Raw genomic sequence first — 23,270 nt, 5'->3', positions numbered from 1 at the left:
TGTCAAAAATCAATTGCCCATAAATAGATGGGCTGATTTCCGGGTTCTCACTTCTATTCCATTGATCTATGTGTTTGTCATTGTACCAGTACCATGCTGTCTTGACTATGTGGTGGATTTTTTAAGAACTTATTCTTTCAATTTCCCTCACCCCACCCACTGTAGCTTTATTTGTATAAGCAACTTTATGTGTTTCTTTACTGTGTCTTTGTGTTTATAAATCATACTGGGGTTTTGTTCCATTGTTATTGATTTTTTTTTTAATTTTTTATTGGTTTATATACATAATTTGTAGACATTGTGTTTCATTCATATGTGCCTTTCATTTATATACATTTTGTTTCATAACACTAATTAAAATTTATTGTTGTTATCGTTGTGTGCCATCAAGTCAGAACTGATTGTAACAGACCTTCTAATGGGTTTTCAGAGGCTGTAAATCACATGTAAATCACTGTTTTTCTTCCTAGTGGATTTGAACTGCCTGCCATAGAGTTCACAATGTAGTTCCTTACCACAAGACCATCAGAGCTACCTACAGTTGATTAGTGTAATTAATTATAGTGTTTCATCAGCCCCTTACTGTCTAATAAGACAGAACATTGTCAAATGTTACCATGTTTTAGTGAGAGAGGCAGGCAAATTCCCCCTGAACTTCATGGAGGAGGTACCTTTTGATGGGCTTGAGAGGTAGACAGGATTGAATGAATGGGAACATATTCAACAAGAATGATAACCAATTTAAATGTCGGATCATAAGGGATGCCTGAGCACAGGGAAGATGCAATCAACCACCTTTTCCTAACGCAAGAAAAAAAAAATGTGAGATGTATTCATTGAACTGCATTTAAGGGAGCCAGTCTTACAGATAACCTCTTCCCTACATATGTTTTTTTCATTGTTAAGAAAGCCTCAAGGCATGAGTGTGAACAACCTGGGAAGTTGGGCTTTTCCCAAGGACACAGGTTAGAGAAGTGTGTTCTTTGATCTTACCGCAGAAGCTTTTGCTTTTGTTTTCTTTGTCATTTCCCCCTCTTTGATTGCTTTTCTTTCCTAAACCATCCTCCTTTTCTCTATCTTGAATCTCAAAAGTCATTGCTGTCTAGTCAGAACGACTCACAGCAGAGTGGGTTTTCTGAGGCTGTAATCTCATGGCGAGGACATTGCCTGTTTTGCTCCTTAAGGGTCACTAGTGGATTCAAACCTGCTGCCTTTGGGTTAGCAGCACAACTCCCTACAGACTAGGCCTCCAGAGCTCAAACTATCATGAGGACCAAACTTTTTTAAAAAAATAAGTATAGTTTTCTTCTGGATGCTGCATTAAATCCTATTCAGAGGAAACTTTCCTCTGAGTTTTCTGAGTCCCTTTCCATTTACTTTGCTGTTTTTCACAGACTATTTGTTGTTTGGCCTTTTCTTTCTGTTGTGTTCTTCTTGCCACCCCCACCCTCAGTGGTGAATTCTACAGTCTTCTAAAATTCATTTACAGCCATTTATTTCTTTACTGTTTACCTTTCTTTCCCTGTAGTTTTGTGTTCTTTGTATTTGGAAAGGAGATCAATTAAAATTGCACTCAAAATTATCCTGATTTAAGATTTCTATTCTGTAACCTTTAATAAAATATATAGGATGTGATTACTCTCTTGAGAGGATTTGTTTATGTAGAAAGACCAAATGAAATTTGTTAGAAATTTAATAACTCAGTAATTCTCAGCCACTGAAGACCGAACTTGAGTGTCCCCTGGTCCTTCTAGGGAACTCTGGTGGCTTGGTGGTAAGGAGTTGCACCTCAAACCAAAATAACAGATGATTGGAATCCACCAACTGCTCTACAGAGATGATGGGCAATGTTTTCCCGTGCAGTTGCCTGCCTCTGAAAGCCCGCTGGAGAGCTATGAGTTAGTTCTGACTCAAATGTTCTGACACAGCAATTACAACAACTGGCCTCTAGTGGTACAGAGAGTGAGAGAAATGACGTCAAGTGCTGTGCATTTTCTGCTCCAGTGACAAGCAGCTTCACAGTCTTTTGATAGTCTCAAAGAGTCTATCCTAAATAAGTCTTCCTGAGTGAGATGGTGTTGACTCAGCTACAGATGGTTTGGTTGATGTGCCAGGTACTTTTTTAGGTGCTATGAGTGGAGCTGTGAACAAGACCCAGTCCCTGTTCTCAAGGAGCTCATGTTCTGTTGTGGGAGGTGTTAGATAATACACAGCAAACAAACAACTTGTGATCCTGAGAGGTGAAATGATAGGCGGAACTCCAGGGGCTGGGAAGGCAGCTGACCTCAGATAAGATGGTCAGGGAGTGCTCTTTTCGGAGAAAACATTAGAGCTAGTGACAAGGGAGTCATCCAGTCTCATTCAAAGAGTTGAGGATAGAGAATTCCAGACAGGAGAAACAGCCAAGGTGAAGGTCCTTATGTGAGAATAATGCTGGTCAGTTCAAGAACAAGAGCATTATGTTTTCCAGGTGGCGAGGAGGTAGGCGAGGAGGCTGGATTGGTAGGCAGGACCTGGGGTGCAGCTTTCAGTCCATGATAAGGAGTGTAGGTTTTAGAGTAAATGGCAGTGAAAGCCACTGGGAAGTTTAAACATTGTCTAGTTTATCAATTAGTTATGCGGGTTGTTATGGTGGAGAGGCAAGAGCAGAAGCAGAAGGAGTAGTTGAGATGCAGAAAGAGGATGATATGGAAGGATGGTTCAGTGGCAGAATTCTCACCTTCCATGCCAGAGACCTGGGTTCAATTTCTGGACAGTACACTACTATGTGGTCGTCATTCATCCCTCGTGGAGGTCTCTGTATGGCTGTGATGTTGAGCAGAGTTCAAAGGAGCTTCTAGAGGAAAAGAAACCAGGAAGAAAAGCTTGATGGCGTGTTGTTAAAAAATCAGTCAGTAGACCTCTGTGGATCGCAATGATCAATCACTCCTTGGGTCATCTGGGATGCGGTGTTTTGATCCATTGTGTGTGACAGCTGTGAGTTGGGGATCAACCTTATGGCCACTAATAACAAGGAAGAGTGATGGGGACCCAGCCTCACAGGTAGTGATGTGGGAAGAGAGAGCTGCAGATGAATTAGGCATAAATTATGGAGACAGATTGAACATGATCTACTAATGAAATTAGGAATATAGGTAAGAGCAGAGATAAGACCAGAACCCAGGGTGACATCTGGGATTTCTTGTAACCGTTGCTGGTGCATTCTTCGGAGGTTATTACTGGTGCTTTCTCTGAAGGAAAACCTTGCGTACACATCAGGGACCTGACTCAGTGTGGGGTGAATCAGGCAGGGGTAGGGATTTCCCAGAGGAAGTGACTTTTGAGCAGATCAGATTTGCCTCCCTTCAAATGCCCTTTGGGTAGATTTCTCCCTGTAGGATGATGAGTAAGAAGTGAGATGTTCATGCTAAAAGCAGACTGGTGACAGCCAAAAATACCTGCTTTGTGTGTGAGTTTCCAGTGAAGGGAAAAAGAAGTCAGGGTGCCTGTAGATTGGGGCTCTTGAAGTCTGAGAAGTGACTTTGTGCAGTGGTCACTGGCGCAAGCTCCAGCTAATGCTCAGAGAGGTGGCCCCGACTGCTCTGGCCGCTCTTCCAGCTTCCTTGTTACTGGGGAGGGCCTGGGCAAGATGAGTTGCTGTGCTGTCCTGCAATCACGGAACTGGGAGATGAAAGTGCTGTTGAGAAGTAGTTAGAGGCCTCTGTTCTTTGAGTTTCTCTCTCTTCTCTTCCCCCTTTTAGGGGACTGGACTTTTACTTTATTACCATAAAAAAAACCCAAAACATATTATACGACATTTAGGGAACTCTGGTAGCGTAGTGGTAAGGAGATGTGCTGCAGTCCTGGAGGCATGCAGTTCAAATGCACCAGCTGCTCCATGGGAGAAAGATGGGTAGTCTTCGCCTGTGCAATTAAACTGCCTCTGACAACCTGCTGGAGGGTCGATCAGCCAAGGGTTGGTTCTGACTCGATGGTAAACAATAACATACAACATTTGCCAATTCAGCATTCTCCAGACATGCAGTTCCATGATATAAATGTCATTAATTATGCATAATTAATTAATTATAAATACAGACATCACCCATAGGGGGACTGGGTTTTTTTCTTTGAGTAGAGAGGAGAAGGAATAATGGTAGTAGGTACTGGAGGTTGTAGACTGTCAGAGGAATAGTTTGCTTTCTACATAGTTGGCAGGGAGCACTGGTGGCTTAGCGGTGAGGAATTGTGCTGCCAACGCAAAGGTATGTTATTCAAATCCACCAGGTGCTCTGTGAGAGAAGGACGGGCAGTATCCTCTCGTGTGAGTAACTGCCTCTGAAAACCCTCTGAAGGGCCAGCTCTGGGTTAGTTCTGATTCAGTGGCACTCAAGACAACAACAAATAGTTATTACCTCAACCTAGAAACAAGAGCAACAGTGTCTCTCTGGAGACTAAGGTGTGCCTGATACAGGCCATGGTTTTTGCATTCACTTGTTATGCATCAGAGAGTTGGACAATGACTAGGGAGGATAGAGGGAGAATTGACGCCTTTGAGCTGTGGTGCTGGAGAAGAGTACTGAATGTACCATGGACTGCTAAGAAAACAAATAGATTCATCCTAGAGAGGGTTAAACCAGGCTGCTCCTTAGAGGCAAGGATTCTGAGGCTTCGCCTGACATACTTTGGATATGTAAGGAGAGACAGGTCTTTGGAGAGGGACATCATGCTGGGCAGAGTGGAGGGACAGCGCAGGAGAGGAAGACCCTCTATGAGGTGGATTGATTCAGTGACTGGGGTGTGGATGGATGTGTCAGAGGCAGTGAGATTGGCATAGGATAGAGGAGGGTTTAGGACTATTGTACATAGGGTCGCTATGAGTTGCAAGCAACTCGATGGCACATAACAACAACAACAACAACAAGAAACAACTTGGAGTTGAAGAGCCAAGGATTGATGCTCTTTTGAAGTTATGACTAGAGGAGGCAGAGAGAGAGTGTGTGTGTGTGGTGGGTAGGTGTGTGTGTGTGTGTGGTGGGTGGGTGTGTGTGGAGTGTGTGTGTGTGTGTGTGTGTATTCTTCATGCAGTCAGTAGCCTTTACTCAGAGAAAGCCTGACATGTAGCTTCCAATGTAGGCAACATTTTTGATTAGGTAGGATGTGTTTTTGACTGTTGTTGCTGATTGCTGTTGAGTCAAGCACAACTCATACGACTCAAGAAACGCAAGGAACAAAAGACCTGAAGCTTTTCTATAACTATTATCGTTTCTCAAAGTTCATAGAATTTGGTAATGTAGTAGTTGTTTATGTGCCTTTGAGTCAGAGCCAACTTAAAGCTGACCCTCCAGTGAGGTTTTCTGAGGTTGTAAATCATACAGGAGGAGATTACTTATCTATCTTCTCCAGAGTAGCCTGCGGATTCAAACCGCCTGGAGCTCCCTTTGGTAGAGGGCCTTTGAAACAAGGCGAACTCTGTAGGATGGACTGCCAGTAGCTACAACAGTGAGCCCAAACCCACCAGTGATGATGATATGATGTGGGCAGGCTGCCTTTTGCTGTGGACTTCATGGATAGACATGAGCCAGAGCCAACTCGGCAACAACTAACAACAATATGCATATAAACAATATGTATATAGGAGTCATCAGGGAGTGGTGAAATCTTGCCTGTTGTGTGGTCATAATTGCCACCATTTGTCAGGATCCCAGATCCACTGTCCGGAGGGCAAGTGAAGGGGGACCAAGATTGAGGTGGAAGGTGTCCACTTAGCAGCAGCAAAAGATCCATATGACAAAATATGTGGCATCACACCTGGGCCCCTTTGAGGCATTTGCACCTGGTGGAAAGCAGTTGTTCAGAGTTGGGAGCCATTGACAAGCTTCACTTTGTAACAGGTGCGATTTGCAAAGGAGGATGGATACCTTGGAAAATGTGTGAGTGTGAATGGAAGGGCAGTGGGGTGAGCGATTCCCCCTCCTCCAGTGAGAACTTGGTGGGAGGACCCACGCTCTGGAGGGCACAGTAATGATGACAGGGCCGCTCGGGCCACATTGAACGCATTGTGGTCTGGTCACATCTGATGCTGTTTAAGGGAAGCCGCCTCTTTTTCCTCTTCCTGATCTGTTGTTGTTCACACTCGTTCTGAGAAACATCTTTCATATTCTTGATGTTGTTTTATTATTATGAAAACAGTACAGTCTCTATAAAATTAGATTAACCCCAGAATGCAAACCCATTGCTGTCAAGTCAGAACCAACTCATAGCTGATCCTCCAGTGTTTTTGGGGGGGCTGTAAATCACGTGGGAACAGACTTCCCATCCTTCTTCCAAGGAGCAAGTGGTGGGATTGAACCACCAAAGAGGCATCACTTTTGAGTTAGCAGGACCACTTCCTTTGGACTCTGCCACCAGAGCTCCCTAAATGAGACTGTTCTGTATTTTTTCCAGAGCCCTAGGACGGGACATTTAGGGTAGTTGACTACTAATTGAAAGATTGGAGGTTTGAGTCCACCCACAGAAGAAAGGTCGGGTAGTCTATTTCCCCTGAAAATCAGCAATTGAAAACCCAATGGAGCACTGTTCTATTTGGACACAGCAAAGATACACATTCATGTAAGGGAGCATCACTCGCTAACATATATTCATTGCCATTGACGTGGAACTGTTTCATAGCTGACCCTACACGGATTTTCTGAGGTAAGTCACATGAGTGATTGCCCATCTTGCTCCCAACAAATGAGTATAGTGAATGAAAAGAACTTATTGAAGAAGAAATGATGCCAACTTTCCTATAGAAGATTCTTATATGAAAGAATAATGATGAGCCGGACCCTGGATCGTGAACCTAACTCTGCCGCTTAAAAGCAATACACCCTTGGACAAATTGCTTCTCTTTACCTCGATTTTATCTTCTGTACATAGGAATGATCCTAATACACAGATCCTCAATACTAGACCAATAGGCAACATTTTGATGGATGGAAAAATTCTTGAAGTTGTCTTGATTTCATTTTACTTGATCCATAATTAACACCCTTGGTTACAGCAGTTAAGAACTGAAAAGACCTGTTATGTTAGGAAAATCTGCTATCTAGCACCTCTCCAGAATGCTAAAGACTAAAAATACCAGTTTAAAGAATAAAGAGCACCTGATCTGGGCCATGGTGTGTTTTCAGTTGCTTCCAATGTATCTGAAGTTTGACAGTGAATCATGATGACAGGAGAGGAATTGAGGCCTTGACTTGTGATGTTGGAGAAGAGTCTTGAATATCCTATGGACTGCCAAAAGAATCAGCAGTTCTATCTGAGAAAGATGTACAACCAGAGTGACAAGGGTGGTGACGAAACCCCTTCTCACATAGTTTGGGTGTGTTGCCAGGAGAGGTCAGTCCTTTTACCAAGATGTCATGCTGAGAAAGGTGGAGGGTCAGTTGACAAGAGGAGGACCTTCAATAAGATAAATTGACACAGTATGGACTTGAAGATGTCAGAGATCATGAAGATGCAAGGGAAAGTTTCAGCTCTGTTGTTCATAGAAGCTCTGCTGGCCTGGTGGCAACACACTGCGCTGCAATCTCAAGGGTGTGCAGTTCGATTCCACCAGCTGTGTCATGGGAGAAGGATGGGCAGTCTCTTCTGGTGTGATTAACTGCCTCGGGAAACCTGCTGGAGGGTCAGCTATGGGTCAGTCTGACTTGATGGTACACAACAACAACAGATATGTAGTCAACTTAAAGGCACCAGAACACCACCACCTCCATAAGGTCATTATATGCAGATGGGTTTATATGTTACTAAGTGTGCTCAGGATGGCACCGGATAGGACGGGGTTCAGATCTGTTGTTCGCAGGATCACTGTGAGTCATACTCAGCTCGCCAGCACTTAACCCCAATACCAACAATGCGCGCTCAGAAGATTGTGAGACTGGTGCAGGATCCGGCAGGGTTTTGTTCTGCACAATATCTAAATGAGGCAGGACCAACCAATGACACTGTTTAAATAGTAACAGTTATTAACCAATTGTTGGAGAGCAATTCTCTTAACCATTTTCTGAACTTGATTGTACAATCACCTGTTTTTTGGGCTTCTCCACTCCAGCACTAGAATCACCTGAAGGCTTTAAAAAGTGCTGATGTCTGGCCCCAGCAGCCCTCAGCTGAAACAGAATTCCTTGGGTGAGGGCTTGGGCATCTGCATTTATGAATCATCCTCTGTGATTGTGAAACTAACCTTTATGTACTTTGGGCCAGTGCTTAGAAGGAGACAGCACACTTGGAGAGGTGAAGGTGAAGGTGGAGGAGGAGAGGAAGACCCTGCAGGAGATGGTTGTGCAGTGACTGCATCAGTCACTGAAAGCATGGGAAACATTCTGAGGATGATGGAGCAATGGGCAAGGTTTTGGCCTGTTGCACACAGGGTTGCAATGAGTCAGATTTGACCCACCAGCACCTTACACCAAGATATGATTGTGGGACACAGCTGTGCTGTCAGCCAGGGAAATGGATAGATAATCCTGGGATCTTGCCTAGTTTTCAAGTGGGCCTGTGCATTTCTATTGGAGGATTTAAAGCTCCCTCTCCGCTCTCAGTGCACTAGCATTGAGCCGTTGAGTCATGAACGCTACCTGCCTTTGAGCCATCTCAGTGGTAGTTGTTTGTTGGAGTCCACTGTTGCTGTTATTACACACCGTCCATCTCACCGGGATCTCCCTTCTTTTTGCTGATCCTCTGCTTTACCAGCATGATGTCAATTGATCTTTCCTTATGTGGGATCTACAGTAATCAAGACAGATTTATCGCATTCTCATTTCTAAGGAGCACTCAGATTGTGCATTTCTTCTAAGATTAATTTGTTAATTTTCTGATAGCCAAAGGGATATTCAGTACTCTTTGCCTACACCACAGTCTAAATGTACCATTTCTTCCTCTCTAATCCTTTTTTCAATGTCCATCTTACATGTACATGAAAGGCTTGAAAGACCATGTCTCGAGTCAGCACACCTGAGTCCTCAAAGTGTGCAATGTGGAGAGTGAGGGACTAATTATGGGGTTGTACAATTTGATGGGTGGGGGGAGGTGGTGGTGAGGGAAATTGGTAGAATCTGGTCTGGAAAACAATGTATTCAAATTTTGTAAAGAAACTAGTATATATTAAAAAACAGGTGACGCCTTTGCTTTTTAAGACTTAAAAGAATTCTACAAGATAAGAATTCCAAGTGCTAAGAGAAGTGATTAGACTTTAATCTCTCCCTTTTCCCTCGCAGATCTTCCTTGACCTGCCCTCACTGCCTGAAACAGAGCAACACCTTTGATCCTTTCCTGTGTGTGTCACTGCCCATCCCCTTACGCCAGACCAGGTATGAGAGCATCACAACCACCTGTGTGCCCCTCGTCCATGCTTGCTGCTGGGAGCCTTCCAGCCTTGCTGCTGCGGTGTGTTCTCTAGAAGTGAGCTTTGTAACTGGGTGGCAGTGAGTTGGCGCATGTGACAACGTGAAAGGTTGCCGTCCCTGTTCATTAGCTGAAGAGGAGAGTAAAAACCACACACTCTTGTCTATCAGCACCACTACCAGGCTTGCAGCCTCGGATCCATTCAGAAACTGACACTGGTACACGAGGATCGCTGGGTCAGATGGGGCAAAGCTGAGAAAATCTGTCACCATCTGCTTCTCCCTGCTTTATTTTCAAATCCTTTTTCTTCTTTGTGGAAACAGGCTTCCTTAAGAAGTAAGGAGAAAAGAAGAGATGGTGAGGAGATAAGGGAAATGAATAGAGGAGGAAAGATTGATAGGAGAAGTAAGGCACTGAGTCTGGATGCCTAAATCTTAGCAATGGCCGGTAAGGCAACTGGCCAGCAACAGGGCCACGGGATCCTCCTGTGTGCCTAGCCCGCAAGGGCTGCCTTCACTGGCCGTAAGGTGGAGGCAGAGACCTTTCTTCTTCCTCCATCGATCTTATACTGTGGTGGCTTTCGTGTTGCTATTGTGTGCCATCAACATTTCACATGTCAGCTGTATCATCTGCCAGGGACAGGCTTCAGGGAAGCTTTCAGACCAAAATGAACTAAGGAAGAAAGGCCTTGTGATCTGAAAAGTAGCTGTTGCAAACCCTGTGAATCAGGACATACTGTGTGCCTGGACTCAGACGTGCCCAGGACCATGAAGATGACGCAAGAGCAGGTGGTGTCTTGTTCTGTTACACAGCGTGTTGTGGGAGGGAGTCCGCTTCATGGCAGCTGACAACACTTCCGTGCGTTGGGATAAGAACTCAGGAGACAGTAGCTACTTGGCTTACTCAGTCCCCACTGCTACCTCTCTCCAGCTGCTCTCTGCCATGGTCAAGCTGGTCACCTTCACCTCTCTGTCCTAACCTGCCCAGTAACTTGCCGTCTACATCTGTGGTGCATGGAAGGAGTCCTATGGAAAAGATACACCTCCCCATAAAGCCCGCTGATCCCTCAAATCAGGTTCCCTCAGATTTTCATCAGATCAGATGTGACCGCTTCCTCTAGCTTTCCTGGACAACTTCATCTTAACCCTTTCTGCTCTGAAATCCTGAGTAACTGACCACCTAGGCCACAAATAGTCTGTTACACAGCCATCATTGACCTCATCAGGTGTGGGGTGATAGGTATGCCCGGGATTCCTGACCTGGGGGAGAATAGCAGGGCTTGGGCTCACTGGTTGGATCCAGACTGCCAGGGCTGAAACCCCAGCCATACTGATCCTGTGGATGCTGTGTACATTTTTTTATCTTTTCCCTTTGGTACCTCAGTTTTCTCATCTGTAAATAAGGAGCAGTACTTCGGAGGTTTGGGGTGAGGATTAATTGAGCATATCTGACGTGTTTGGGACAGTGCCTAGTCAGCTCTGTAGAACTAGAGGTACAGTAGCTAGAGGAAGGGGCCTGGCCGAGGTGAATAGGAGGTGGCCCTAGAGAAAGGCTTTGGAGAAGTTGAGGTAAAACAGCTGTGTCCCTATGTAATTGTTATTAAGTGCTCCAAGTTGATTCCCACAGAAAAGCTGCCCCATAGAGTTTCCCAGACAGCTTCTACTCATTATGGAAGCAGATACATGATTAAGTCTTTCTGCCTTAGAGCCACTTGAGTGGGTTCAAACTGGCACCCTTTCAGTTAGCACCCATCGCACCACTAGAGCGCCATCACCAGGGAGAATTTCATTTAGTAGTGTTGAATGACCCTGGAAGAAGACCTTGTGGAACTTTATTTGCTTCTGCTTATGTTATCTGTAGTAGATCACTGAGATTATAGATATTTATGATGATTTTTAATCAGATATCTGCTCTTTGTGCTTTTTTTAGTTTTTTTTAATTTATTATTAATTTCAATGAAAATTTACAGAGACTTTGGATTTCCATTCATTCATTGTTGCACTTTTCTCCCTCCCAACCCTCCTCCCCCCAGTACACTACCCTCTTGGAAAAGTAAAAGAAAAATTCCTTCATTGATTTACAGTCCTTCGCCCCAGGTCCACTCTGCTATGCAGCCTTCGTTCTGGACTCCTGTCATGGCAATATTACCCAATCACATATCCTTTTAAACAGTTTTCTCCCTCATCTGTTCAATGCAGTATACATTATCTAACCTTTCTCAGACCCCTGAACCCCAATGTCAGTCCTGTTTTACAACAGTGCCACCATGCAATATTTGTCCTTTTGTGACTGAGCATATGTCCTCCAGGGTCACCCATTTTGAATAATATTGCATGAGTTCCTTGTTTTTCAATGCAGCGTAGTATTCCATTGTGTGAATATACCACAGCTTCTCTATTCATTTGTTTGTTGATGGGCATCTGGGTTGTTTCCAACTCCTTGCTATTGTGAACAAAGCCGCAATAAACATGGATGTGCATATATCTGCTTGGATGTCAGTTATGGTCTCTTTGAAGTATATTCCCAGTAGTGGAATTGCTGGGTCAAATGGTATTTCTATTTGCAACTTTTTGAGAAAGCGCCATGCCGCCTTCCACAGTGGTTGCACCATTTTACACTCCCACCAACAGTGAATAAATTTTGACTGGGGTGAGATGATATAGTTGTTTTGATTTGCACCTCTCTTAGAGCTAGGGATTTTGAACATTTCTTCATGTGCTTGTTAGCCATCTGAGTGTCTTCTTTGGTGAAGTGTCTGTTCATATGCTGTGCCCATTTTTCAATTGGATTATATACCTTTATCTTGTTGTGGTGTGTTTTGTTTTTTTAAAAAAGTAAAGCTTGTTCAGCTGAGACCTGGTAAATTTGGCTCTCTACTGCCACCTGGTGATGGTGGATCTGGGGTGCAGGGACTCAACAAGGAAACAGAGAGGTGCTAATCTAGATACAGTGTCAGTGACTTGACCCAGTGCAGGTGATGGTGGTTTCATGACAGTGATGTCAGTCGTTTAAGGATGTGGCCCTCTTCCTATTTTACAGATTCTTGAGTGTCATCTTGGTCTTTCCATCCAAGAGCCAGCGGTTCCTGCGGGTTGGTCTGGCCGTGCCAATTCTGGGTACAGTGGCTGCCCTGAGGAAGATGGTGGCAGAGGAAGGCAGCGTCCCTGCAGACGAGGTGCGGTGAAGTTGCCCTTCCTGGGGACAGGTCACTGGGTGTGGGATATTGAGGGACGGGCCTCTAGCCTCTTATGCAAATGTGTGAGCCCCAGGTGAGCCCAATGTAACTCCTGGGTCTCTGTGGTTAGCATCTGTGGTGTGTGATGACAGGGTCTTGCTTTCTTCTTGCATTACACAGAATGACCAGAAACGGACACGTTTGTCTTCCAAGGAGGTGATGAAGAGCACGAGTGGAATCATTCTAATAATATCTAACCCTTAATACTGTTGGTAACCATTCTTTGAAATTTATAGTCTGAGGCATTTGAACCCTCATACCCTTCTTGTGAGATAGATATTCCAGTTCTCTCCTTCACCAGTGAGGGCAGGAGAGGCACTGAGCAGTAAGTGACTTGCCCTGAGTGTAAGTGACTTGCCCAAGGTCGGTTCCCGTAGCAGCTCCTCCTGCTTCACTCTTCTTTCCTTCCATTAATGGCCTATTTTCCTAGAAGTAGCTCGGGGTGACCACACCTATCAACAACAACAATATAGGCAACTCCCTACCTCAGTCAGTACCAAGAATAAGTGCCCCAGTTAGTGTCAGGGGTAAATGCCTCAGTCAGTACCTGAGGTAGAATTTGTCTGTAGGTGGTTGGCAGAGTCTGAGCTACTAGTCTGTATTTTCACTCTTGAGAAAATAGACCAGGCTGCTGAAGGGAGGTTGAGTGAATTATGAGACATTTCTGAGCAGATTCGGCATGAGAGAAGAGACTTGGGTAAAGGTAAATGGGCTCCACTGTTTTGCTTTTTAAGGGGCTTTGGTAACAAGGTGAATTCACCATGACTTTGGAAGATGGAACTGTGGTTGGGGAAAGGGTAGTGAAAAGCCCTGTCCTAGGAGGCCATGGTACTAGGAATATTATAGCTAATGTTAGATGGATGTGGGCTCAAAGCAGAGAGTACAAGAGGAATGTCTATCTATGTTTCATTGACTATGAAAAGGCATTTTACTGTGTGGATCACAACTGTGGCTAACTCTGAGAAGAATGGGAATCCCTGAACACTTTATTGTGCTGATGTGAAACCTATATCTGGAGGCAGTCGTCAGAACAGAGCAAGGAAATACTTGGTTCAAAATCAGGAAAGGTGTACACCAGCTTTGCATCCTTTCTCCATACCTTTTCTGTCTATATGCAGAACAGATCATTTGGGCCGTTGGGCACTGTAAGGAGGAATATGAAATCAGAATTGGAGGAAGACTCATCCATAACCTGCGTTGTGCAGATGACACAACCTTGTTTGTTGAAACTGAGGAGGACCTGAGGCATTTGCTGCAGAAGGTCAAGGACTGCAACTTTCAGTGTGGATCAGCATCAAGAAAACAAAGATTCTCACCACCGGCCCAGCTGGCAGCATGATGATAGATGGTGAAGAAATCGAAATTATTTACAGCTTCAATTTGCTTGGCTCCACAATGAACACTCTTGGTACCAGCAGCCAGGAAATCAAAAGATTAATTGCCTTGGGAAAATCTGCTGGTCTTTGTATTTACTTGCTATGCATTGTTGTTATTGTTTGATGCCGTCGAGTCGTAGATGACTCATAGCGACCCTATGCACGAACAGCCTGAGTACTGTTCATACATAGAGTTTCCGGAGGCAAGCCATTTCGGAAGTGGATGCTGCTCCTGCTTCCAGGCTTAATTTAGTCAGGAAGCTCCAGCCAACACTGTCCACCATGGGTACCCGTTACCACAATTGGCACATCACTGTCACAGTCTTCAGCATCACAGCAACCACGAGTTACCTCTGTACAGCAACGCACAGACCAGTTACTATGCATTAGAAAGCTAAATAATGACTAAGGATGATAGAAGAAGAATTGATGCCTTTGAGTTGCGGTAATGGAAAAGAGTATTGAATATACTCCTCAACTGCTAGGAAAACAAACAGGTTCAACCTAGAGAGGGTAAAACCAGGCTACTCCTTGAAGGCAAGGATTCTGAAGCTCTGTCTGACATATTTTGGGCATGTTGCAAGAAGGAACCAGTCCTTGGAGAGCAGAATCATGCTTGTGGAGGGTCAGTGCAAAAGAGGAAGACCCTCAATGAGATGAATTGACTCAGTAACTCGGGTAATAGGGTAGGTGTGTCAGAAACAAGGATAGAGCAAGGTTCAGAGATGTACATAGGGCCATTATGAGTTACAAGTGACTTGAAAGCACTTGTAACGACAATAACAGGAGCAGAGAGTCCCTGAATAAGGCCCTAATTGTGACTCAATCACTTACAGCTTTCTAACCTTGACAAGGTAATCAATCTTCTTTTGTTTACCTGAAAAATGGGAATAGTCACTATCTCATTACCTATTTCATGAATTGTTATTAAGTTAAAAACAAATATTTTAAGGGAGCTCTGGTGGCAAGTTCTGTGCTGCAATCCTGAAGCCGTGCTGTTCGAATCCACTAGTTGCTCCACTGGAGAAGGAAGGGCATTCTCCTCCTGTGTCTGTCAGATCTGATCTGACAGCACCCAACAACTTTAAAAAAAAAGAATATTTTAACCTTTTTGTTATGATATAACATACAAATAAATTTAGCGGATCTTAAAGTTAAAATTTGCTGAATTGTCACCTGTGTAACCACCACAGCTCTGCAGGATGTCCCTCATCTCAGCAGACCCTTCCTGTACTCTCAGTCCACTGCTCTCATCTCTAGTATCGGCTCCTAGAATTTTTATGTAGATCAAGTGGGGGAAACATTTATATACACATACAGTCTTTAACCACGTTCTTGCTCTTTCATATTATGTAAATTCACCATCTTTTGAGGTGACTGAGCCACTGCCTCACTGTAACAATCATCACAGCCACCTACCTTTGCTGCCGATGCATCTTTTAAATCGTGAGAAAGTCTTTGAGCTTTTTTGAGCTAACATAGGGCTAATGTGCACCTGTTTTGATTTACTGACAAATTTGACTTTAGGACACACTTTGGGATGGATCTATTTATAGCCTGAGGACTGCCTGCATTGCTATGGATAGGCATTCTACAGGGTCCATCTGAGGGGAAGTGGGACATGAGGGGAGAGAACTTGGGGGGAAACGGCAGTCAGAAAAGATTAAAATGAAGGCATCCAGAGATGTCACATTTAAGCAACAGAGTAAGACATGCAGGAATTTGAGATGTGCAGGTGTTTGGTAACGAGTCCCGGTGGCATAGGGCATACTGTAATAGGTTGATAATGGAAATGCTGGGAGTCAAATCTACCAGATGCTCTAGAGGGAGAGAGGGAGGCTGTCGCCAGTACATCTCTTAAGATTTACAGCCTCAGAAACCCAATGAGACATCTCTGAATAGAACGGACTTGGCGGAGGTCAGTATTTGTTGGGGTTCCTGGGTAGCACAAAGGGTTAACCATTAAACTGTTCTTTTGTGGTAGCCTTTAAATTTTTGTTAAGAATCCTTTATTAAGGCTAAATTTACACACATAAGGAATGCAATGATTGCAAGCTTAGAAAGTAGTTGTACAATTAAAATTATCCATTTAAGAACATGTCTAAAAAACAATATATTGACAAAATTAGTAAATGCTGATGGATTAAAGACATGATAAATAGATGCTAGACTTGAAACAAATGTGAGTTAGAAGAGTTATTTCTAAAATGCTCCAAGTCATTGGCAGTAAGAGAGATGCAAATCAAAACCACAATGACGTACCATCTCACTCCAGTAAGAGTGGCAAAGTTTAACAGGGCAGCAAGTAATAGATGTTGGAGAGGATGGGGCGAGAAAGGAACTTTAATACACTATTGGTGGAATTGTAAAATGGTGCAACCATTCTGGAAGGCAGTTTGGTGCTTCCTCAAAAAGCTGAACATAGAAATTCCATATGACCCAGCTATTCCACTACTTGGAATATACCCTGCGAATGTGAGAACTGAGGGACAAACTGAGATTTGTACACCAGTGTTCATAGCAGCATTATTCACCATGGCAGGAACATGGAACCAGCCCAAATGATCAAGCACAAATGAATGGATTGCAAAATTATGGTACATTCACACAGTAAAGTACTATGCAGCATGCAGGAGCAAGAACTTTGTAAATTATTACCTAACTTGGGAGGGACTGGAGAGCATTATTCTGAGTGAACTCAGTCCCAAAAGGATAAATATTGTATAAGACAGACCATTACTGTAGAATGAATATAAGGATCCAGGAGGGGTGGGAGAGGCTGGAAGCAGAGGGATGTGAATGTGCAGGGCGAGAGGGGATTAATCATAGGGTTGTATAATTTGATGGGTGGGGGAGTGAGGGAAATTGAAAGAATTTGTTCATATTTGTATTAGAATTTTGTAAATAAACTACTGGACAAAAAAAAGAGTTATTTCTAGATACTTGCTCCTTTTTGAAGTTTTCCACAAAACTGTGATCATTAAACTCTTGACAGCTAGCCAGAACGCTGGTGGTTCAAATCCACCTAGAGGTGCCTCTGGCGATTTGCTTCTAAAAAGGATCAGTTCTTGCTGTGCACATGCGGTGTCATCTCCAACCTAAGTTAATATATTCTGTGGTAAATAAAAACAATGACAACATAGGTTTGTTTTGGGAGCTATTTGGCTGGAACCTAAAATCTATTTTGATAGTTTGTTTTCTTTAACTGGCAAGTTTATTTCACTTATTAACAATGAGCACAACTTCTTTTTCCTCCTGACCACCAGGAACTTTGGGGCTATGCCCCCATCACAGTTGGCATGCCTTTGATCAGCCTAATTGTTGTACCTGCCGTGTTTCCTTAACTAAGAATAAGCAAGTCCTTAGTCACAGGGAGAGAAAGGCCAAAGGGGCCCGAAGGCTGGTAATCATGTTTGGGTTTTTCCTTTGAGAAATTACAAGGGAAATATCCTCCTCATTCCAGGTGATCTTGGTTGAACTGCAGCCCAGTGGATTCCATCGGTCCTTCTTTGATGAAGAAGATTTGACCACCATTGCAGAGGGAGATAATGTGTATGCGTTTCATGCTCCTTCACCACCCGGCCAGGGGAAGCGCTCAGGTACAACAATCCTTTCATCATTCTAGTTAAATATTTTACTTTTGAGTTACAGACATGAAAATATCTATAGAAAGTATTCTCTAGGTGCTAAGGGATAAGACATGTAGTCCTATTTCTTGACCCATCATGACTTTCCCTCTCTGATATTTAGGCTTGTACAGATGGTTGTATTAAGATCCGGGCTTTCAACTGCTTTTTTCTAGTTTGACCTCTTCCTGAGAATTTGGATTTCTACCCCAGATACACTGGATCAGGGGGAATCTTACTAAAATACAGGTTCTGATTCAGTATATCTAGAGGGTTGGTTGTTATGTACTGTTAAGTTGGAACTGACTCGAAGCTGACCTTCCAGTGAGGTTCCAGAGGCTGTAAATTGCACAGGAGGAGACTGCCTTCCTCCACAGAACAGCTGGTGGATTCAAATCACCTGCATCTCACTACTCAGCCACTGTAACTTTGAGGATTTGACGTCATTGCCAGTTGATCCGTCTGATTGGTCACCCCTATTTCTGGGGTGGACATGCACATTCCCAGGAGAAGGCCAACTGTTTCATTCTTGAGTAAAACTTATGCAGCTAATACAAGGATTCTTAGATCTCCAAGAGTCTCAGAATTACCTGGATGTCTTCTTAAAGCACATTAACTGTTCTGTCCACAATTTCCTATTTGGTAAACACTTGTGTGTCTGGCAGGCTGCCAGGTGATGCTGATGCTGCTGATCCTGGGCACTACAGTCCAAGGTTCACATTCAGGGGGCAGTGTCTGTCTCAGGGCTCTTGAACCTCACAGTCTGTGCTTTGAAGTGAACTCAGCTCATTGCCATTGACTTGGAACCCACTCAGAGCTGAATTGGGTTTCTGAGGCTTGAAATAGAATGGAGAAAGTTGCCCAGCTTCCCCCCTAGAAGCGAATGGTGGATTTGAACCACTAGAGAGGCTCAGAACTCCCTATGGATCGTGCCACCAGAGCTCCCTGATGTTTGAGCAGTAGATGTGAAAGTGAGATTTAAATGGCTTTTTGCTAGCAGTTCACCTAAATGGGTACTTTCCTAAAACTTTAGATTAACTAAAATGGTCCCTTTCTGATAGCCTTCCTTCCTGAAGCCTTTGCATTTTGGACCAATTTAACCACTCAAAGAGAACTGTTTAAAGAATCCTGTGCCAGTGACCAAATTCCCCAGATGAAAACGATGTGCTCACCCCTCTCCTCAACTCTCTAAGTAACAGGTCATCAGAACTGCAGGTCTTCAGTTTGTACAAGTCGAAAAGGACGTGGAATCTGTGGTAAAGCATTGACCTTGATTATGTTGTAACTGCATTTCCATCACAGGTGATACACTTTTGCCTTAAAGGCCAAGTATTAGAACTGATGGGGCCTTGAGGGTGGTCCATTTCCTCTACGTCAGTGGAGGAGCCTCATCTTCCGAGCACTTCCTGTGGGGGCTTTCTAAGTGATGACTGTGCTGGGGCTCTCTGGCCAAGGCAAAGAAGCAAGCAGTATCTTGTGGAGTGTTTATTAGATGGACTTTGAAAAGTATCAACTACATCCCTGCCATTACTGTGTAAAGGGCCTCTTGTGGTAAGGAGTTGCACTGCCAACTCAAAGGCTACCAGCTGCTCTGAAGGAGAAAGATGGACAATGTTCTTTCCTGTGATTTACGTGCAGCCTCTGGAAACCCACTGAAGGGTCAGGTATGAACCTGTTCTGACACCATTGAGTGGGTGAGGTAAAAAGACTGGCTGAACACAGCTGCCGATTCTCCACTAGATTGGTGTATGCCAGATGACCTAGCTTTTTCATCTCTCTCCTGAAGGCCTTCATTGTAGTCCCTGATGGTCATAGACACCCACAGAGAAAGAGGGTCCAGAGAAGCTCAGCTCTGACACATGAACAGATCCTTTAGGAATACAAAGGCAGTCCTCTCTCTTCCAGCTCACCCATCTGGTCTGCTTGTCTCCCCACGCTTGGCAGCCCGCGAGGACCAGCAGGCGAACAAGGTGCTCATTCTCTTCTGCAACTTGCTGGGTTCGGGGCAGCAGGCTACCAGGTAGGTTTAGCTTCACTCTTGTGATTCATTGATTTTTTAAAAAATAGCAGTAATTGAGATTTGTTCCATGTGCTTGGGTGATTCTGATTTGAAAACACGAATTATCTGTTCTGAAGTGAGGGCAGTGGTGGTCCAGTGGTAGAATGTTTGCCTTCCACGTGGGACCCTTGTGTGTAGCTCCCTACCACTGCACCTCACACCTAGATACCATTTTCTCGCTTTTGTGCAGTTAGTTGCTAAAGTAGTTTCAGTAGAGCTTGTAGACCATAATGGACGACTTGAATACAACAAAGACACCTTGGAAGACGAGCCTCATGATCTGTTTCCAGCTTTGGAGACCCCACAGGGCGGTTCTACTCAGCACATATGGGGTCAGAATCACTTAATGGCAACTGGCCTCTATTTGTCATGAGGACTGTGTGAGCTGGATCTATGATGGCAATTATTACTTTGAGCACCGACTGTGTACTCAACCTGTGTTTGGTGTTTAACACTTCTGTTACCTATTTGAGGAGAACCCAAGAGCTGAGAGAGTGCTTGGATTGTTGGATGTTTTTAGTTTTTTCTTTACTGAAAAAAAGATGTTTTCTTTGGGTTTTCAGATTTGGGCCACCTTTCCTGATAAGGGAAGATAGAAGCATTTCATGGGCCCAGCTCCAGCAGTGTATTGTCAGTAAAGTCGGCTGTCTCATGAAGAGTGAGGCCCCGAAACAGGTGAGAGAGTGTGTGTCAAGTGAGAGAATGAGTGTTTGTGTGTATGTGTGTCTATTTGTGTCTGTGTGCACGCGCATGCTTATCAGAAAGATTTACAGTTAATGAGAATGCTTACCTTGACTCATAAAACAACTTTGATTTACATGCAAAGAAGTAATCGTTTTATGACTTATAGGATGGAGCTTTTTCCTTAATAAATTTTTCAAAACATTATTGGGATAAGGGGAGCTCTGGTGGCCTAGTGACAAGAAGCTGCACTGCAATCCCAGAGGAACACGGTTCGAATCCACCAGATGCTCTGCCGGAGAAGGAGATGCAATATCCTCCTGTACCAGTCAGATCTGATTTGACGGTACACACACACAAAATAATAAATAAAAAAAAAATTTAAAAAAAAAACATTATTGGGATAAAGATTGGGTTTGTATAATTACTCTCAGTTTTCTATGGCTTCTCAGTTTTTTTTTAGAGGATAATATATTATAATCAATTGTAGCCTGTACATTTGGCTCAAAAATGACAAAAGACTTAAGATAATATTTTTTAGAAAAAGAAAATTGATGAGTATGTCCAATATAAAAATCTAATATCAGAGTTAAGTAGTTACAATAATTTTGCCATTCTGGGTAGGGAGGAGGAAGATGTAAGTACAAAATTTTTTTTTAAAACTCCAGGCTTTCTGATCTAATAAAGACTACAGTCAAGTCAGAAACGATCCATAGCTGCACCTCCAGTGGGTTTTCAAAGGTAGTAAATCACATTGGAGTTCATTGCCCATCTTTTTTCTGTGACAAAGCTGGTAGATTTGAACCACAAACCTTTGCGTTGGCAGCACAATTCCTTACCGCTAATCCACAAAGCTCCCTATAAAGACTGGTCGGACAGCCCCCTGCTCCCCAAACTGTCACCCCTGGTTATACTTTGAACTTGGATTAACACTGACCCCTGTGACTTTTCAGCCAAATAAGAGCCGGGCCAATAAGGTGACCAGTAACCCCAGGGGAGCCATCTCTCCCTAGAATAACCAACCCAGGTCAAAAGAGCAGTGTTTGCCCAAGGAGAAAACTCAGATAGCAGGAAGAGGTAGGCCCTAAGGATTAGTAGAAGTGAGTATTACAGGGAGGGAGTAAGAAGTGTGTGATTACACCGTGGGTATTGTACTTGATATAAAACAGAATGTGTGTAAATGGTGGAATGCACAACCAATTTGCTTTCTAAACTTCCACTCAGATTAATAATTGAAAAGATGGCAAAAAGGGAGAAAATGTCTAGGGAAATGTTGATTTATTTACTTTGAGATTGCTAGCTTTTGAATAACATAAAAATGCAGCCTAACGTCATTACTTTTAGCCCTTATCATATCAGAAATGATTCTGTCACAGAAGAGGTTGGAGTTTTAATTTTTCTAAAGAATAGTTCAAGAGCAGCAGAATTTTGTTTTTCCCCAACTAGTAAATCCTCTGGGTGGCACAGAAAGTTTGTTCTTGACTTTTGAGCAATCTCCGCTTGTGTGATTACTGCCTCTGAAAACTTGCCCGAGGATCAGGTTTGTGTTGGTTCTGACTCGATAGTATACAACAACAATATTAACCTACAGGTTGGCAGTTCACATATACCCAGTGGTCTCACAGAAGGAAGGCCTGGCAATCTGCTGTCTCCCATAAGAACTGCCACCAGGAAAGCTTTATGGAGTGGTTCACTTACTGCAAGCCAGAATTGATCAACAGTGATTGTTTTTAAATTTTCTGTTGTTGCTATTGTTTGGTGGCCTTTAGGGGTGATTTTAGTATTCCCTTAAAGCTTTGCATTTGAGGAATATGTCAAAATTATTTCAGAGATTGATCACTGTACATTCCTTCTATTCATGGGGAAACCATTTGTTTGATTCAGGTTTTATACCAAGTTGCATTTGTTCTGACATTTCTCTCCAAAGGATTTTGCTATATGCCCTCCACAGGAGCTGAGAGTCCCAAAATTAGAACTCTTCTTTACAAGTAGGTCAGGGTGTTTAGTTATAGCATCCAGCCATTCTACAACACAGCCCTTTTGATTCTTGAGATTGGATAAAACCACATTCATGTGAACATTTAGCTCAGCGGTTCTTGATCTTTACTGCTCACAGCTGTGTACTTTCCCTTTGTTTTAGAATCTGTTCAGGCAGTCACTGGGGCCAGCAGAAGTCCAATACAGGCAGCCTCCAATTCAGCCGTGCACATTGCTTTGCAGACACATGGGCACACTCTTCCTTAGAAATACCACAGGAAAACAAGCACATTGCTGTCCAGTCAGGTCCATCCAACTCATTGTGACCACGTGTGTTACAGAGCAGAACTGCTGCACAGGGTTTTCTTGTCTGTAATCTGTATGGAAGGAGACAGCCAGACCTTTGTTTCGTGGCACTTCTGAATGCCAACCTTTTGGTTAGCGGATGAGAACAAAGAATGACACCAAACAGGGACTGTCCTTAGGAATAATGTGATCTAAATGATTTGGTGTTGTTATGCGCCATCCAGTCTGATCTGACCCTCCAGTGGGTTCTTAGAAGCAATAAATCACTTAGAAGCAATAAATCATACAGGAGGATTGTCTGTCTTTCTTCTGAGGAGCAGCTGGTGGATTAGAACTCTATGCCTTTGTGTTGGCAGTGCAACTCCTTACCCCTGTGCCACCAGAGTTCCCTAAGACTATAGTTTTCAGGGGTCATTTCTGTAGTTCATTACTAGAGGAATTTCTCTGTTAGTGTAGAAGACCATGTAAAAGATTATGATGGAGAAAAGATTGACCTTGTCAGCAATTTCATTTTACTTGGATCCACAATCAACACCCATGTTAATAATAGTCAAGAAATTAAAAATTATTAAAAACCACAGTAACAATTAAATGATAGCTGATTCTCTTCTGTCTAAACAGAGAATAATCTTTTAAAAAGA

The 23,270-nt window shown here is 43.4% G+C and overlaps 1 protein-coding gene across 1 annotated transcript in view; it reads left to right on the top strand.

The window, feature by feature from the left end:
• Positions 1-23,270, top strand: part of LOC102852882 (ubiquitin carboxyl-terminal hydrolase 43-like) — an 80,032-nt gene that overhangs the window by 36,863 nt on the left and 19,899 nt on the right. Inside the window, 5 exon segments of the mRNA XM_006900519.1 lie at positions 9,243-9,335; positions 12,409-12,544; positions 17,444-17,579; positions 19,512-19,626; positions 20,229-20,340. Of these exon segments, the coding sequence (XP_006900581.1) occupies positions 9,243-9,335; positions 12,409-12,544; positions 17,444-17,579; positions 19,512-19,626; positions 20,229-20,340 (592 nt within the window).

This window comes from Elephantulus edwardii, unplaced genomic scaffold (genome assembly GCF_000299155.1).
Source record: "Elephantulus edwardii isolate Elephantulus edwardi_28Jun2011 unplaced genomic scaffold, EleEdw1.0 scaffold00286, whole genome shotgun sequence".
Classification (NCBI taxonomy): Eukaryota; Metazoa; Chordata; class Mammalia; order Macroscelidea; family Macroscelididae; genus Elephantulus; species Elephantulus edwardii.
This window is presented reverse-complemented; position numbering and strand designations above follow the sequence as displayed.